General features: G+C 37.0%; 5 protein-coding genes across 5 annotated transcripts; 2 read left to right on the top strand and 3 right to left on the bottom strand.

Moving 5' to 3' along the window:
- Nucleotides 1-1,128: 1,128 nt before the first annotated feature.
- On the top strand, nucleotides 1,129-4,251 carry LOC110856995 (lipoma-preferred partner homolog). Its single transcript, XM_022105585.2, has 8 exons — nucleotides 1,129-1,900; nucleotides 2,000-2,235; nucleotides 2,303-2,516; nucleotides 2,616-2,788; nucleotides 2,874-2,944; nucleotides 3,071-3,178; nucleotides 3,258-3,378; nucleotides 3,476-4,251. Exons 2-8 carry the CDS (start codon nucleotides 2,017-2,019, stop codon nucleotides 3,587-3,589), a joined length of 1,020 nt encoding a protein of 339 aa, XP_021961277.1. The 5' UTR covers nucleotides 1,129-1,900; nucleotides 2,000-2,016; the 3' UTR covers nucleotides 3,590-4,251.
- On the bottom strand, nucleotides 4,248-7,128 carry LOC110856994 (prolyl 4-hydroxylase subunit alpha-2). Its single transcript, XM_022105584.2, has 9 exons — nucleotides 6,787-7,128; nucleotides 6,553-6,707; nucleotides 6,295-6,468; nucleotides 6,023-6,201; nucleotides 5,764-5,958; nucleotides 5,423-5,664; nucleotides 5,113-5,347; nucleotides 4,887-5,052; nucleotides 4,248-4,778 (listed from the first exon to the last, which is right to left on the bottom strand). Exons 1-9 carry the CDS (start codon nucleotides 6,987-6,989, stop codon nucleotides 4,681-4,683), a joined length of 1,647 nt encoding a protein of 548 aa, XP_021961276.1. The 5' UTR covers nucleotides 6,990-7,128; the 3' UTR covers nucleotides 4,248-4,680.
- Nucleotides 7,129-9,390: 2,262 nt separating this feature from the next.
- On the bottom strand, nucleotides 9,391-10,631 carry LOC110856656. The gene is made up of 4 exons (XM_035857279.1): nucleotides 10,416-10,631; nucleotides 10,291-10,350; nucleotides 10,143-10,211; nucleotides 9,391-10,077 (listed from the first exon to the last, which is right to left on the bottom strand). Exons 1-4 carry the CDS (start codon nucleotides 10,513-10,515, stop codon nucleotides 9,836-9,838), a joined length of 471 nt encoding a protein of 156 aa, XP_035713172.1. The 5' UTR covers nucleotides 10,516-10,631; the 3' UTR covers nucleotides 9,391-9,835.
- Nucleotides 10,632-11,248: 617 nt separating this feature from the next.
- On the top strand, nucleotides 11,249-14,036 carry LOC110856654 (CD9 antigen). Its single transcript, XM_022105146.2, has 7 exons — nucleotides 11,249-11,388; nucleotides 11,461-11,560; nucleotides 11,658-11,864; nucleotides 11,974-12,147; nucleotides 12,212-12,340; nucleotides 12,439-12,561; nucleotides 12,645-14,036. Exons 2-7 carry the CDS (start codon nucleotides 11,504-11,506, stop codon nucleotides 12,795-12,797), a joined length of 843 nt encoding a protein of 280 aa, XP_021960838.1. The 5' UTR covers nucleotides 11,249-11,388; nucleotides 11,461-11,503; the 3' UTR covers nucleotides 12,798-14,036.
- Nucleotides 14,030-16,604, bottom strand: LOC110856655 (membrane-associated progesterone receptor component 2). Its single transcript, XM_022105148.2, has 5 exons — nucleotides 15,838-16,604; nucleotides 15,143-15,469; nucleotides 14,941-15,053; nucleotides 14,792-14,828; nucleotides 14,030-14,690 (listed from the first exon to the last, which is right to left on the bottom strand). Exons 2-5 carry the CDS (start codon nucleotides 15,465-15,467, stop codon nucleotides 14,596-14,598), a joined length of 570 nt encoding a protein of 189 aa, XP_021960840.1. The 5' UTR covers nucleotides 15,468-15,469; nucleotides 15,838-16,604; the 3' UTR covers nucleotides 14,030-14,595.
- Nucleotides 16,605-16,655: the final 51 nt, after the last annotated feature.

The following is a 16,655-nucleotide window of genomic DNA, read 5'->3' as shown; positions in this document are numbered from 1 at the left end:
AATAACTGAAATTACCAAATTTATCTTAAGTTCAAGTTCGTCCACAATTTGTCAAAGGCTTCCATTGTCATAATTTACACAACTCACTTAACAAACACTTGATAAAAGGTTATCCATTTCCCTAAATACATGCATATAAGACCTACCTATGCATACTAATAAGCAAATTGTACGATACACGTATGCCAGTCGCACTAAAGTTTGCAAAGTCAAGAAAAGGTTACCGAGTACATTTGCACATTTGCAAATAAATCTCTTATCTCTCTTAATTAGCACATCAATTTCTTCCTAATTTATTAACTTTTGCAAACTGGAATGAGAAGGGAAACTCACGTTTTACATTTAATTTTATAAAACGTGAGCTTCTCTCCTCAATCATGCCAATTTATGTGTGCATGTACCCAAGTGTTTTTCTCATCCAACACATAACCGACAGAGCAATTTAGTAAGCATTATCTCAATTCCTCCCACAAGGTTAAGCCATCCAGGTTGTGTGTACCACTACCAAGTTGGTAGTACCAACCAACATTACTAGGAATTCATTTTCCGACTTTTTCAGCGAAAACCAACCCAAACCACATAGTATCTAACTACAAGCAGCATTCTTCACATTACACAAATTATCACTTGAGTATTATCATATCATCACGATGTCATCGTTAGATTGCGATTAAATACGTCTGGCTGGATGCAACGAGCACCTATTTACAGATAAAATGAACATTCATGTGGAATCTTCACTCATCAATCTCCATTCTTCTTCGTCTTACTTACATTTACATTACATACTTTGGCTTAATGACATACTTAATCCTCACCAGTATAATACATTCAACTGCTAATTTAACCGTTGTGCATACATATCCAAAACAAACCCCGTGTTTGTCCGTTGCTTGCTGCGAACTTGATGTCGCCTGCATAATGATGAAAATGAATGAAAAATCCATAAATGAATAGGCGATGAGTATCGACTCCTTCATTTCTTTGACTTTCTGGAAGGTTTTGTTTAACGAATTCATTTTCATCGGAATCAAGGCTGGCTACTTGCTCCATCATTCCATTCCTTATGTACATGCATATGTACATATGTACATACATACACTCCATGCATCCTTATATACATACGACCAGCTTCTTCTTCTTCTTCCATAATGAAATGACTACACACAAGGAGAAACAGATTGACTAAAAAAGAAAAGGAGTCAATACGATTTTGGTTGTCTGTAGCCTAGCGTAGAAGAGCATGCCAAGTTCATAACCTGGTCAATTAATTTACTAGAAGTACACATTACTACGAATCGGCAGCAGCAAAAAAAATAGTGTGCAAGTTGTAAAAATAATTGAATCTCAACTGTGTGCCACTCTCATTCATCACCATTTTCCATTCGTTATAATAAAAGCTAATCTTCTTAACTCGATTTTATTCAACAACGAGACTTAACTCTGGTATAGTTATTTGTTAAGCTTTTAGTGTGACCTGCTAAATGGCGAGAACAAATCCTACATAATAATTAATTGAATCCAGCCATCATCATTAAAAAGACTGAGCCACTTATCAACGAACTTCACTGAAATTTGTATACATACGTGCATTCTACGTAAATATGTACATGTTCGTTCTCACTGGGGAAAAATTTCGTCCAGCATGTTATGTGCAGTAATAAATTTACATGTTTACTTATATGGTCAGTGGTTAAATGTTAGTTAAATATTTGCAGTTAGTCATTTTTGGCTACGAACGAAGCTCTCAAGTAAAGCTTTAACACATACATGACTAAGGGTATTTCTTAGTATGTTCAAATCTGGGAGGATAGTGGTGTCATATTTTTGAGTATACATACAAACACTGTCATATCGAACTTATCCATCCGACAAGGACGCCTAAAGCTTGCATAAATAGGTAATATACATACTTGTACCCCTCAAGTGTCAGGGAATAGTGACCCCCCGATTTTTGTAAATTGTACCAACATGAAACTTTATATTTTGTGAATTGTAGACAATTATCGGGACAACATGGCCGAGTCTTTCGACCGACGACGCGACTTGCCCCCACTGCCTCCAGGTGTAGAAATGATGCATCCTCCACCTTCAGCCTCTCCGGTCAGCTCGAGTTACTCGGAACTTCGACGCACAATTGTCCCTCCTTCATCGTACAATAATTACAACGATTACAACTATTCGGTCAGCCAGGCCGACTATCAGCCCTACCTCTACCCCTCCAGCAGTTCTCAGGTATGTACTTTATTTATTTTTTTTACTAGTGACAATTCCTGTGTCTCATGCTTTACTCATTACGCAGGCGAGATCCTCCACTGCGGAATCAATCTATGAACCAATCGTCCCCCGCACCGATTCGAGAATGACTCTCAACTCGACGACATCCAAGAATTCGTTGGACCGTAGAAATTTAGACACTCCGGATAAATACATTCCGACCTCTTCGACAGAATCAGAAATTGATGCGCTTACCGACCTCTTGATGACCTCGTTGAGAAAGAATGAAGTGTTTTTTGGTAATTCCGATTTGCCCCACAAAATTATTACATGTATTTGGTACATAAGCTTGGGAAGTATTTTTTTTACAAATGGAATATTTCGATCTATGTAAATAGGTGTCTGTTGCAAATGTGGGAAGCAAGTTATCGGTGAAGGGACGGGATGCACAGCCATGAATAAAATTTTCCACATTAATTGCTTACGGTGCAGAGTTTGCGATTGTCTTCTTCAAGGCAAATCCTTCTTTTATCATGTGGATGGAAAACCATACTGCGAGAAGGATTACATGGTAAAAATATTTTCTTAGGATGTGTCTTTCAAAAGTCTGTGAAGAAAAACAGATGCACTTTTAAAGATAAATATTTTTTGTGTAGAGTCGACTCGAAAAATGCTGCGTATGTTCGGATCCAATTTTGGACAGGATCTTAAGAGCAAATGGGAAGCCGTATGTTATTTCCTGTATAATTTGTATCCATTTAAATTAATCAGAATATCAAACAAATCCATTTCCAACTGAGTCTCAACTCGTCATCTTCGCACTATTGATACCTAAAACTCTCCATTTTTTCAGATATCATCCCAAATGTTTCACTTGTGTCATTTGTGCAAAAAGCTTGGAAGGAATCCAATTCACTATCGATGCTGCAAATAGGATCTATTGTATCGAGGATTTCCACAAGTATGTAGCATTACCCATCCGCAATTATAAAATTAAATTACAAAGTTTAAAATGGAATATCTATACACACAAAAAATAGGAAATTTGCCCCACGCTGCAGTGTTTGCGAACTTCCCATAATGCCAGAACCTGGAAATGATGAAACTGTACGAGTTGTCGCCCTGGACAGGTCATTCCACGTGAAGTGCTACAAATGCGAGGTTAGTCGAATTTTAATATTTCAACGTAATTGTGTAAGAAAAGGTAAAAAACGTTGAAAGTATTACCTGAAATCTACATATTTACAAACTCGCTTAGGATTGTGGACTACTCCTCCGATCCGAAGCTGAAGGACGAGGCTGTTATCCTTTAGATGGACACATTTTGTGCAAGAGTTGCAACGCCAAACGAGTTCGTGACATGAAAATTTGAAACCATTTGACATTCCTTACACACACTCCGTCAAATTCAACATAGTCATATTAGCGACCTTAATTTAATCAACAGACTTTTTGCAATATGTAAAGATATCAAACACTTTCAATCGCTTGACGATTATTGCTTTAGACTCACAATTTTGTAAAGTAATCTCATATTCAGTCTTCATTCCAGCCTCGCAAAAAATATATAAAAATACGACATACGTCGACAATTTGTATCTAGTAATAATATGCGCTTTGTCGTCTTGTGATTTTAAATTGATAGGTATATTTTGTCGTCCTTTTGATGTTCCTGGCTTGATTTATACATAGCTGATCACATACTGACAAAAAATTACGTCGCAGTCATTCCGTAACTTATTTACTAAAGTGGAACTAAGCAATACGCACACAGAGATAAATGCAATAATGATGATGATAATACCTAATTTTGACATTATAAATCATTTCGGCTAGACATTTGCTTATGCATTATTACAGAGCTCGCCGTTTGGGTATAATATTCAATAGGTGTTTACTACACGTGCGTCTCCTTGAATCTCCAAATTATGGTCTACATAACACACGCCACGACGAAAAAATAGTGATCAATTGCTTGTTTGTTATTCTAAGAAATTTGTTGTGATTCTATAATAAAAATTTGCTTGTTATTCATGTTTTTCTTGACTAATTTTATTTGATGGTAAATCAAACCTTATTAAATTTGATTGATCACATCAAAAGACACAAGTTTGATTGATGCATATAGAGATCTTACATATTTGAGTAAAATAGGAAGCCAATTACTTACTTAACAAGCCTATTTTTCAAATTGAAAGGCTTCCTTTATGTAAAACTCTGTATTACAAATTATGGCGTGTTTTTTGATTGATCAAGACTATTCAATAATTTAGCATCGTTAAATAAATATAAATGACAGACTTTGAAGATGAAGAAGTTGCTGCATAGAAAAATATGACTACACAAATAAAGTATCACAAATAACAAAATAATCCTCAATCAGGTTTGATTTAAGAGGAAATATAATGACTTTTGATTTCATAACGACTCAAGTAATGCGATGTGATTCGTGTTCCGCTTGTGTTACAATTGTCGAAATGACGCAGATCGATTATCCTCCGGCTCGGGGATGCATAACGCTCTCTGAAATTGGGCATTGTATCGAACCCACTTGTTTGTAACTGTGAAATAATTAATGGGCAGGCATCAATTGCGATATTGCTCAATGTCAAATTTCTGTTTTTTGAAAGGAAATTTTGCACATTTTGATTCATTTTTGGTTGACTTACTCCACTTGCTGCCGTAGAGCACGCTACAACCAGCGTGTCTTGTGAGTGGGTCGCCACTTCCGTCCCGTTTTAAATTCCACCAAAATACTGCCGTCCCCTTTTTTGGCTTAACTTGTACCCCGATGTATGGAAACACCGTGGAGCCACCAGCCCCCACATTTTCGAGCTAAAATTTACAAATCGTATTAGTCGTTAAATCCAATGATAATTAATTTTAAGTACGTACATAAACCATAAACGTTGCGATTCGATTTCCACGTCTAATTTCTAGCGGATTTCTTATGTGATCCTCCCCCGTGAGATAATCCGTGTGTGCCGTGTAGCGTCCCGCCATCCCGTAATTCGCAACTTGAAAAATCTCTGCGGCCAAATTTTCTGGAAATATTTCCAATCCCGTGGCATCACTGATTCGTCGGCTTATCGTGTCCACGAAAGATCCGTCTTCTTGAGTCAGCCATGCTCTATTGACGTCACAAATTGGCTCACACATCTATTTATGCAATTTAATGGGAAAGCCATCAACAAGGTCAACTTACTGCTTGCTTGTTCTAATGTCAGTCGCCACGTATTGACCGTCTCGTCCCTGATGAAGACTTCGTTTTAGTCGGGAGCTTGCCGTGTCTCGGAAACTTTTCATTTCATCCTCATTCATGAAATCATTTATTGTGACGATGTAGGGCTCAATTGCATGTTCTTCTATTTGAAAAGGTCCAATAAATGATCGCGTCAGGGGACGTGCGACGTAGCGACATCGGAGTGGCGCGTCTAGTTTTGGACTCTATAGAAATTCCGAGACGTAGAAAGCAAATATAATTACAATTAAAGTAACTACTGCGCCATTGAATTTTGGACGTAAACAATTTAATAAATGACTTACCCGCAGTCTGATTCCGCGACAAAGAGCCTTATAATTTTCATTTTCTTCAGCCCCATTAAGTGGCGTGTATAATTTTGGCTTGTACTTTTTGACAGACAAGTATTTCTTTTGCTTAGCCAGCTTCTGATCGACAGGTTTTAGAAAAGTTTGCCAATTTTCTCCAGTCGGCCCACGCTTGTCCAGCACGTCGTCATGCTACGTCATGTTTCTTACTTAATAAAAGGCTATTCATAATCTAATAATAGCAATAAATACCTACCACACGCTTCGTGGTCTCTAAAAACGGTAGAATTTCTTCCCTGGTGGCTGTGGGCGAAAAGAAGCTGACGCTCTGACTTTCCTCTTCCGAACGAGACAGGGCCATTTCCAACCAACTTATGCTCCGGTCGTACAATCCCTTGTTGAATGCAGCCTTGCCCAGGAATAGTAAATCTCGGGCTGAAAGTTTGCCATTTTTATTTCATTAGAAATTTCAGAACTAACAAAATTACTGGATCTTATTTTTAGGGAGAAACCAGATAATTAATTTACCTGAAAGTTCGTATGGACTTTGTGGCACTGATTCTGACCCCAAGGTGCCATATATCACTTCGGATAAGTTCAAGCCATACGTATCCTGAAGACCAACGAGGGCCATGGAACCTCCAATGAAATCATCAAACGTGGGCATCTTGTCCCCCTTTTGCATCACTTCATCAAGTACGTCTGCTCAAAATCAGTTTTTTCGTCTTTAAGCGTTCATGCATTTTCATAAATGTACAGAAAAATGTGCTTATCATTATTACTAACCGGCAGCTTTGGTATGATTTTTAATCGTATCTGCAACAACCTCCCAGTCGACCACGGTTCGTTTCAGAATGTGGAACGCTGTAAAGGGATTTGCCACCACTTCGGCTGCCGTCTCTTCATCGAACGAGGGAATTTTATTAAAATCTTCAATGTACCTAGATAAACAAATTATTACAACTCTTCTTATCCCCCACAGAAACATACTTAAACTTCACATATTTAAAAAACACTCACTTTTTAATAACATGCAAATTCCTCGCCAGAACTGACGCATACTCATCCAACTGCTTCACCACGGCCGCCTCATTCCTGTACAAACGTTCCAATTCGGCAATAGAGGAGAAAATCTCACTCTCCTTGGCGTACACGACATAATTAGCCGACACGACGACAAACGTCACAAGTAGTGACGGCACGGAAATTACGGAAACTTGCATCTTCCTGACAACACCCCCAATAATCTACTCACTCACTCACCTCGCCCACCTTTCCGAAATAACAATTATTACTTAAACACGTCGTGTCACCAGTACCACCACCAACAACACAGAGAGATGAATGATAACTGGTGATTTTACAAAAAGTGCATTCATTACTACATTCAATTCACCTGAGCTGAATGCATGCCTTCGGTCTCGTCTACCTATTTTATTTTGTGTCAGAAATGGTTTAACTTGTTGAATTTGAGGAGTTTTCCTAGTTAGTTAGCATTATCTCCTACAAAGCAACTATGTAAAAGCAAGCTAGGGTCAAGAAGACGATCAACATCACCGCATCGCATCCTTGCTTTGTTCAGTTACTTTTTCGGTGCATCATCATCCACATCTTGATATCTTTTCATTTAAGAGATCTCTTCTTCTCGGCCCATAAAATCCGGTTGTTGGGTAAATGTAAGTAGTTTAGTTGTAAAATACTTGAAGCAAGTCATCCATCAGGGATTAGATTGCAAATTGTGGCGATGAGATGAGAATGTGAGACGAGAGGAACTTGAGATGAGACTCCTCATCCTCATCCTCAACGTGAGTGCACATTTCCTGCCTTTGCATCACATAAAGTTGATTTGAGACGAAGTAATCTCATTATTTACATTTTGAGTAAGGAACCCAATTAAAAATTTTGCTTATCTTGTGGATATTCTAAAGTTTGAGATTAAAATGAAACTCTTCTATTGTCACGTAGTCACGAGACGTATTTCTTAACCCGAGTATAATAATCTATAAAATCTGATCATTATTATTTAACTCTATCGACACAGCATTTACCCATAACTTTTCGAGATAAAATGAATTATTGAGCCGACCGAGAAAATGCAGAATTGCGCAAAAATTGAGAATTGCAGAATGCGAAAAACCTATCAAAGTAAACCACCATTTACATAGATAATACCAAACCCACGCAACACTATGTATGCAATGCAACTTTGTAAAACTGCACATGCTGTAAAGACACGTTACACGACGAAAACTACAGCTAGAAAATAAATAAAAACAGGACTTGAGATTCTTCTCTAGTGTGCTATTTTCTATTGCAAATTCATAATGCAATGCAATGACTCCTTTCTTTCATTCTTGATCAAGTGCATCCTACCTTCATTCAGTTCATTTTATTACGTAAAATAAACAAAACATGCACCAAAAAACCTTTTATTCTCGTTTCTCTGAAACTGCAACGCAGCTTGAAGCCTGGCTAGAAATTCCTCTTCATTGTTAAGTGTTTAATATCCCTCATGTTTTTAGGTAAAGGTAGTTCAATTGATAATGCGTTGAATGATGCACATCGTGCATGGTCTGGTAGAGATTACGTCAAAAGCTGTATAAAAATTCACCCATTTTACCGCAAACAACAAAAAGATTCTCATTAAATATCCGTCGGGTGTATCAAAATAAATGAAATATTTTTTAGTTTGATACACTCGAACAATCATGTATCGTACTTAAATACTAACCTACTTAACTTACGTAATGTTTTGCCTTGCAGAGTATAGGTAAATCACCAAAAAAGAAGGCCTTCCTTCCAGGAATGCTTATCGCTGAGGGGGAACCTTTGTTTTGCGACGAATCGGCCTACACGACTCTCCACACTTTCACCACCTCTGCGCCATGTCTCTCTTTCGACATTATTCCCCCCGACAGGGGTGCCAACGACATTTCCCTTGACGTCATACCTCGTCTTGGGCACAACGCAGCCACGCCAACAATCTCATCGCCATGAAGTTGTACATGGCAGGACAGTCATGATTTTCAGACTTTAGTCTCCTCTGATTTTATCTTTGGATCCATTTCTAGAAATTTTTACCATAATTTGGACTCGATCTTCGTAAAAATTGTAAGCATACTTTGGTAATGATTGTTAAACTTTTTCTGGTGGGATAAGGAGGAGGCGGCCGTTCCTCCGCAGTTGCTGTTCATCCACCAAGGTCAACAGGTTATCAAAGAGGTTATTGGCACGACCAGATCCCGGAGAGCGTTCTCTTCACCACCTTCGCCACAGGATTCAACGTCCTCATGCCTGGTAATTTATAACTGAGGAAAATTAATCTATTTAGCAAATGTAGCGAAAACATTGTGGGTGATGCTTTTTGTAATACTTCTACGGGGGTCACGACGAACGGTAATTGATAATTTGGATTAATTTTTTAACGTAATTTCTTAAAATTATAATTTGTGCTAGCTTTTCTTCTGAAATTAAAAATTTATCAGATAATAATATTATAATCTTCTACACAATATTATTTAAAATAAAATACAATTGAAGAAAATGTCCTCTGAACGAAGCCGATCACATTTATGCAAAAAATGTAACTAAATAAATAATCTCCATCATGGGACACAATTTTCATTAACATCATAACAAGAGATCACTTTATTTGTACGTTACGAGGAATAAATAAGCGTAATTGGAATGTTTGCTTTATTAATAAAAACATCATATAATGATACTGAGATTACTGAGATTTATCTGTAAATTATTAATCTTCGATTAACAGCTTTAAAAAAATTATTCATTCATTGCACTAGAAATTTGACTGGAATTCATCTTAAATTAACAGCTGAAAAAAAGTAATTAACTAATTGCACTAGAAATTTAACAGGGAAGGTACTCAATAATCTTCAATTATTTAGTAATTTAACCTTTATTAATTCATCGATCATTACCCAATTACTGTATCAGAAAAAATGATTGATAGAACTTCGATCTGAACCATGAAACAATTAAATTAAGTTAAGGCATACATGAATTTCCTTAATTAAATATTTCCATTTGCACCAGTTTTGAAGTAATTTCAATTTGGACGCAGTGCCGCTGCATCAAGCCGTTCAATTACCGTGGCCAACGTTTTGAACAAAAGGGCCAAATTTTCTGCCCCGGGCGGGATCAACGAGCACAAGACGTCAATGGCGTAGAGACGACGGAAAGCCTTCATTTCATCTTCATCAAAACTTTTGGTATGTTCCGCTATAAGATCGTTGATCTCATCCAGTATGGCTTCATGCTTTGCAGCCATGTCGATTCCGGAAGCCCGACCTAAAAATTAGAGGAACGTCTGTTTGGAAAAAAATTAAATTTTCGTCGTCACATCACAAACTTACCGTCGTCCTCCACCTCAACTTCGCCACCTTCTTCCTCACCCAGTCCAACAATACTCTCCGCTTTCAGAGCTGAAATAAAATCAGCACAATTTTTTGAAAACGTTTAGTTTCTTGTGTCACTTCAATATTGTCCAAAACTAGTACGTACCTTCGTCAGCCTCAATCACTTCACCTCTCTGTTTGTTCACGACGTCCTTGACTTTCAGGACTGGAAAATCATGCATAAAAGTTATCAATCAAAGATTTCTACTCGACTAAAACAAGTAAAATTACCACCGCCTTTCTTCGCCTTCCGTGCGTGTGATTTCCTCACGGATTTAGTTACCATTTGAACCTTTCCTTTCTTCGACTCCTTATCCTTGGATTTGCCCATATCAACAACAAATAATAGTAACGAAGACTAAAAGATAGTTGCAGTAGCAAATCAAATTGATAGCAAAAGCTGAGGATTCTGATTTTCTGATCACCCGAGCCGACTAGACTGACACTAAACTGGTAAGCATGTAAAAGATTTCCCGGCTGCTGTCCCGGTTTTTTTGCGTCTCGTCCTTCCGTAGAATCCGGAGAGATGTCGTTAACGCTGGACGAATATACCACAAAGCTCAAGCTACAATATCACTTTCTTATTATTACTTTGTGAGAGATATATATGCCGGACGTGATGTTATATTGATGCCTCATATTACTTTCTGCTGGCTTTCTTCTCTTCTTACTTCCCTGCCTACCAAAATAAACAAACCGAGATCGGATTAAGTAAATAAGTACGACACTCGACCAACTAAAATTACTACCTACCACAAAAAACCAAAAGAAAGTCCATTGTTCGCTCCTCACAATTGTTTGCATTTAATTTCCATTCAACCCCAACTTTTATAAACTAACATTTAGAGCACTTAATTTAGCAGCCTTGGATTGGAGTGAGTTGGTCCGCCTCCATTTCCATTGTTTCCCTACGTACAATACAATACTTTACACAGGTTTGACACTTTAGTTGTCGGTTTTAGTAGCAAGAGAGGAGTGTATCAAAAAGTACAAAAAAGTTGTTCAAAATATAAGAAAAATCGAAATCAATAAGTTGGGATCAATAATAAGTCAAAGAAGGGACAATTAGGGCAAAAAACGGGTAATCCATTGGTTGTTTCTCACTGCTCAGAGAATCTGTTAAGGTTTTAGCGTTATATTTAATCCTTATCTGGGAGGAGAGGAAGTACAGTGTTATTTATTGGAGGAGGTTAACTAACTACTGGTGAGAAAGATATTTTTAATGGGTGTGTATTCATGATTTGGTGTGATTGAGTTTATCAATTGTGTTGTATAGATAAGATCTTCGTGTGTACCGGTAAAACAAAAAAGTTGTCATCATGGGATGTTACGGATGCATGAAGTATGGCGTTATCTACGTTGCGCTCTTGTTTTTGGTGAGTTTATATGAAAATAAAAACATTTTTTGCTTATAAAATTGTACTTAGGACTTAGGGACTCGTTTTAATAGTTGGTTTCATTATGCATATGTAGATCACTGGAGCAGCTATTGTGGGCTTGTCAGCTTATCTTTTAGCTGAACAGGAGCCCTACATGGACCTTGCTCGTCCAACGGATCAGGATGCTTACTACTTGGTGTATGGAAAATGGTTTCTGGTCGTGGCTGGGTCGGTCATGCTCCTCGGAGGCTTGCTCGGATGTTGTGGGGGCTTCAAACAGTCTTCCACCCTCCTCACTTTGGTAAGGCAAAGGGATAGAATGTAAAAAAAAACAAGAGCGTGGGTGGTACAGAATTAAGGGATGAATGAGTCATTTCATAATTGTGAATGGATTGTTAACTTTTTTATAGTTTTTCGCCATTGTCTTGCTTATTTCGTTTGCGGAATTGGCTGGTGGAGTGTATTGCTACCTACATCAGGACGACTTTGTAAACCATTTCCGAAACTTGATGAAAAACTCGGTTCAAAATTACTATGGCGTTGAGGAATATCGCACAAAGGCTTGGGACATGATTCAAATCGAGGTATTGATGAATTATTTATTCCAGTGTTTAAATAATTGACTAATCCATTATTTGATGGGAACAGATGAAATGCTGCGGAGCCACCGGATACAAGGATTACAGTTCTAACATTTTGCTTCGGGGCAACAAACCACAGGAGGCTCAAGGTGCGATCGACATGACTTTGAGTGCTATCGCACCTACTTCTTATGAGGTATAACTATAAAAATACAGTACTTGTCAATCATTTATCATAATATCTTAATCTAACAATCTTAACATAACATCTTAATCCTCTAATTCGTTTCATAGGTCCCAAGAAGTTGCTGCATGGATGTTGCGGATTCTCAGTGTGACAAGGCTCGGACCATCCCATTTACGGCATCACTTCCAGTCGTTGGCGACGTATTTACCAGTTCATTGATTTACAGAGAGGTAGACAGGAAGGAATATTGACTTACTGCTTCTTATTCTAACATGTAGATAACTTACATATATGATCTCTTTGATTGATTCAGGGCTGTGCTGAAAAATTTATTGACTGGATGAAAAGCAAGAGTCCTTACTTTATTGGAACACTCATTGGAATTGGATCTGTTCAACTCATCTGTCTTTTGTTCACGTGCATACTAATTTTTGCATACCGTGGTCGCAGATCATACAAAAACTGAATTATTTCTGAGACTGAATTAGTCATTCGAACGAAACCAAGCATAATATTAATGTACTCAACTCAACTATAATGATCTGACAATTCAACAAACCAACAAACAAACCAGCCATCATTCACTTTCATTTTTGAAACAAAAAGTCTGTAAGTTTTTCTACAATGTTGTTATTATAAATATTAGTTTTACTACAAATTTGTCAATTACGGTAGGAAATCAATTTGTTAAACGCTTCACCACTCAATTCATAATGTACTGAACAAGTAGGAAAACATTAACTCATGAATGTTCCCTGCTACAATGGTTACAAACCCACCTCATCTCAATTATACATCACTCCAAAGCATCATAAATCATCAAATAGTCTGCATAACCCTACTACACTTTTCGTTTGAGCTTTTATATTTCGTTTTTTTATATATATAGAAAGCGATAATGCAATGATACAATACTACATACTATGAGTTTTAAATCCCTAATCTATAAATCTACCACTTGAAATTCAAGTCTTGAATTTTGTACTGCTGTACGTATTCCTTATGCAATTATGAATTAAATATAATAGATTATTAAGTACTAGAAAAAGTCCAACTTACAATATACCCTGATAATAAGAATAATTAGAAATAATGGAGCGAGCTGTATGTGGTTGAATTACAACGCGCACAAAAATCGCTGCATAATAATTAATTCAATCTCAATCCATAATAATAAATTATTATTGTTAATAATATAATATGTAGTAATATGAAAGTCGGGTGTTTACTTAACTGAGATTTAAAGGTCTGGATAAAAACCGTGATGATGATGAAATGTAATGTACTTTGGTAGTCAAACCTGGGTAGAAATTTTAAAATATTAAAAATTCATCTATTATCTATTACATAAATCTATAAATATAAGAAAACAAATCAGCTTTTCCTCAATCGAGAGTTAAATGTGTCAATTTGCCAATCCTTGTTCAATGAGTATAATTGTTTTTCTTTTCTATAAAAAAAAACGTAAAACTTTGTTGGCATAAAAATCGCCAGCAATTTTCTTGAAATTCAATTTATCTATTATTAAGTACACGTTTCCTTGTTTCATGTTTTAATTATTTTGTACGGCGGATTTTATCAATGTTTAAATTAATAATTATTATGATATGGACAATTTAATATACAATATTTGTACTTTTTTCATGCTGTCAATTATGTTGATTTTTTGCAAGAATTGAGTAATAAACAGGAAAGTTTTCTTAAATATGTCTGTTTTTATTAATTATTTCTTCAATGATAATAATCACATCGATAGGAAGTTATTTAACTCGTACATATATTTTGTTATGTAATAGAATTATATAATATGACAAATTTTAGGTTGTCCATCTTCTTCAATATACATTCATTTCATTATGCATAAGTTTGGCATGGCTGTCAAAGCGGAAAATAATGTATAACGCCCAAGAAATTAACATTACATTGCAGTTACTTGTTTACATACACTGCTAAGTTTTAGAACAATTGGTTGTAATCAAAATACGTACAACCTCTCCTCTTCGTCCCTTCTCTCGTTGAGTTGTTGCTGTGTTTTACGGAATGAAAGTTTATAATCTAGACAGTACTCGGCTGCTTCGTCACTTTTATACATATCTAAACTATATAGTTATTTTAGATACAGGTTCTTCTATCCGTAGTAGAAGCGATGATGATGATGATAATAAGTCTGATAAAGTATTTCTCAGTTAGGTTTAGTAGCAGAAGACATTTGAAATTGGATTGGAAAGAAATAGAAAATCTGCGTATTTGAAATGTGATCACGATCAGTCATCTTTACTCTTCTCTCCATCTTCATCATCGGAATAATTACTCGGTTCTTCACCAGGCTTGAGCAGCCGTCCAATGACATCGTATTTCTCTACAGGAGTATAAATATGAACAAGTTATTGCAAAACCTTCGGCAGCGTTGCATTATTCATGAATCATGATTCATTTGTATGTATGTGTATATGTATATACCGGCAAGTTGCGCGTCCCATTCTCGAACAGATTCCATCTAAAATAATCATAAGACATTCATCCATTTATTTTTAATGTTGCCAAGAGTTTGCAGAACTCTTTGCACCCGATTTTCTTTATATAAGATAAAGAAACTCATTATACCATACCTGACTGCTGTCCAAATCGGATAAATCGTCCCACTCGTCCTTTACCATGTCTGTCTGAAACATTGCCAGGGCTCGGGAAGCATCATGTCCAGCAAATGAAGCGTATGGACCACCTATCCAAAAGACGTCATTCAATAAAATTATATTATTAATATTACACTTTTTCACTCTTCGAGTGGTTAAATGGTTGCGAAATCATTACCAGGACCATAAAACCGTTTTCCTTTCGTGACATCAAAAATCCTTCCATTGATGGCACACAGGACGCGCCCATCGGCTTGAGTCCCGTCATATTTTCGAAGCTCTTCCAGCGTCATGTCCTGTTTCTTCATTTTTGGAAGTGGAGGGTCCACCTTGACCGCAGTGTCTCCATCATCGTCCGACCTTCCCTTGAATATTTTGTACACGAGGATGAGGATTGCGACCAACAATGCAATGTTGAGGGTGGATGACGTGATTTCGGTGTATAGGTCTCCGAGGATGCTACTGCCCTCCTCTACCACGGATGCGGCTTGGTCAGCGTCCATGTCTACAAAATACCATTTCAAGAATTCAGTGTCTTGTCAATTTCTTAAGATTGCATGTTTATGCAAACTCAAATTCAATTTATATTTTATGACATTGACATTGCCCTATTTCTCACAAACATCTAATATCACGGCAATGAAGATGTGAATTTCGTGCTGTGGTGCAATAATATAGCAATAACTCATGAATCATTTATAGTTACTTGGGAAAAATATAGTATAACAATAATTAAAATCACTCCAGCTAGGTGGAGACTATTTAAATTTCTTTACGAAAGCTACTGTCACTACAAAAAACGTAACCCTTGGCCTCACTCTCATATACTCATTCTTCCTTCCAATTTCTAAAGTAATTCAAACTCAAACTTACCTATATTTTTTCCGTCTCGATAAAAAACTCAGTTAACAAGAAACAAGAATAACAAGAATATGTCAAGTAAAATAGTCAACTCCACGACAAAAAAAGAGGCCGATCGGATGGATCTCTGGATAATAATTTCAATTGAGGATTTCCGAACTAAACTTTGTCTTTTTTGACACTATTATCGTTCGCTGTTAACTAGTCTTGTCGTTAAGTGCCTTATCTCCTCCTCCTCCTCGAACTTTCTTCCCTCCTGCTGCCGACCAAAACTTTCCCCACGGAAGAAAACAACTCTACAAACTTTTCCCCTCTCGACTTCCAACTTCTTTCTTTTCTTTCTGCGAGTGAGAAGCCTCTCTCTGAGTGAGTGGGAAAATGCGACCAGTCAGGTGATCTTTTCCGAGTATTATTGCGTTGCCATGGATACGGAAGGAGATGGAAATTATGTTGCAATTCAATCCCAAGTTAACTTTACTCCTAACGAAATTGTTAAAGTTAGTTGCTCCGCTTGCACAATTAACACTTAAACTCTGCTCCAATCCAACCGTGCTGACCAATTAATAGCAGCAGCAGCAGCAGCGATGATGACGATGACGAGAAGAAGTACACGTCCTATTATATTTTCTCATGCTATCGTAACTTGGGATGCTAAATACCTTGGTTTTTATGTTATTTTACTAACTTATACTGGAGTGGGTTAGTGGGTGATGATGATGATGATATCGCATAAATAAATACTTGAACGGGGTTGAATTTCACTGACAAGCGTATTTACGATGCAACGGTGAGAGTGGACGAACCTCATGGACTTTTGTTCACATGCGATC

The sequence above is a fragment of the Folsomia candida genome, unplaced genomic scaffold (assembly GCF_002217175.1).
Source record: "Folsomia candida strain VU population unplaced genomic scaffold, ASM221717v1 Fcan01_Sc017, whole genome shotgun sequence".
NCBI lineage: Eukaryota > Metazoa > Arthropoda > Collembola > Entomobryomorpha > Isotomidae > Folsomia > Folsomia candida.
The sequence above is the reverse complement of the archived record's forward strand: the minus strand, read 5'-3'. Positions and strand labels throughout refer to the sequence as shown.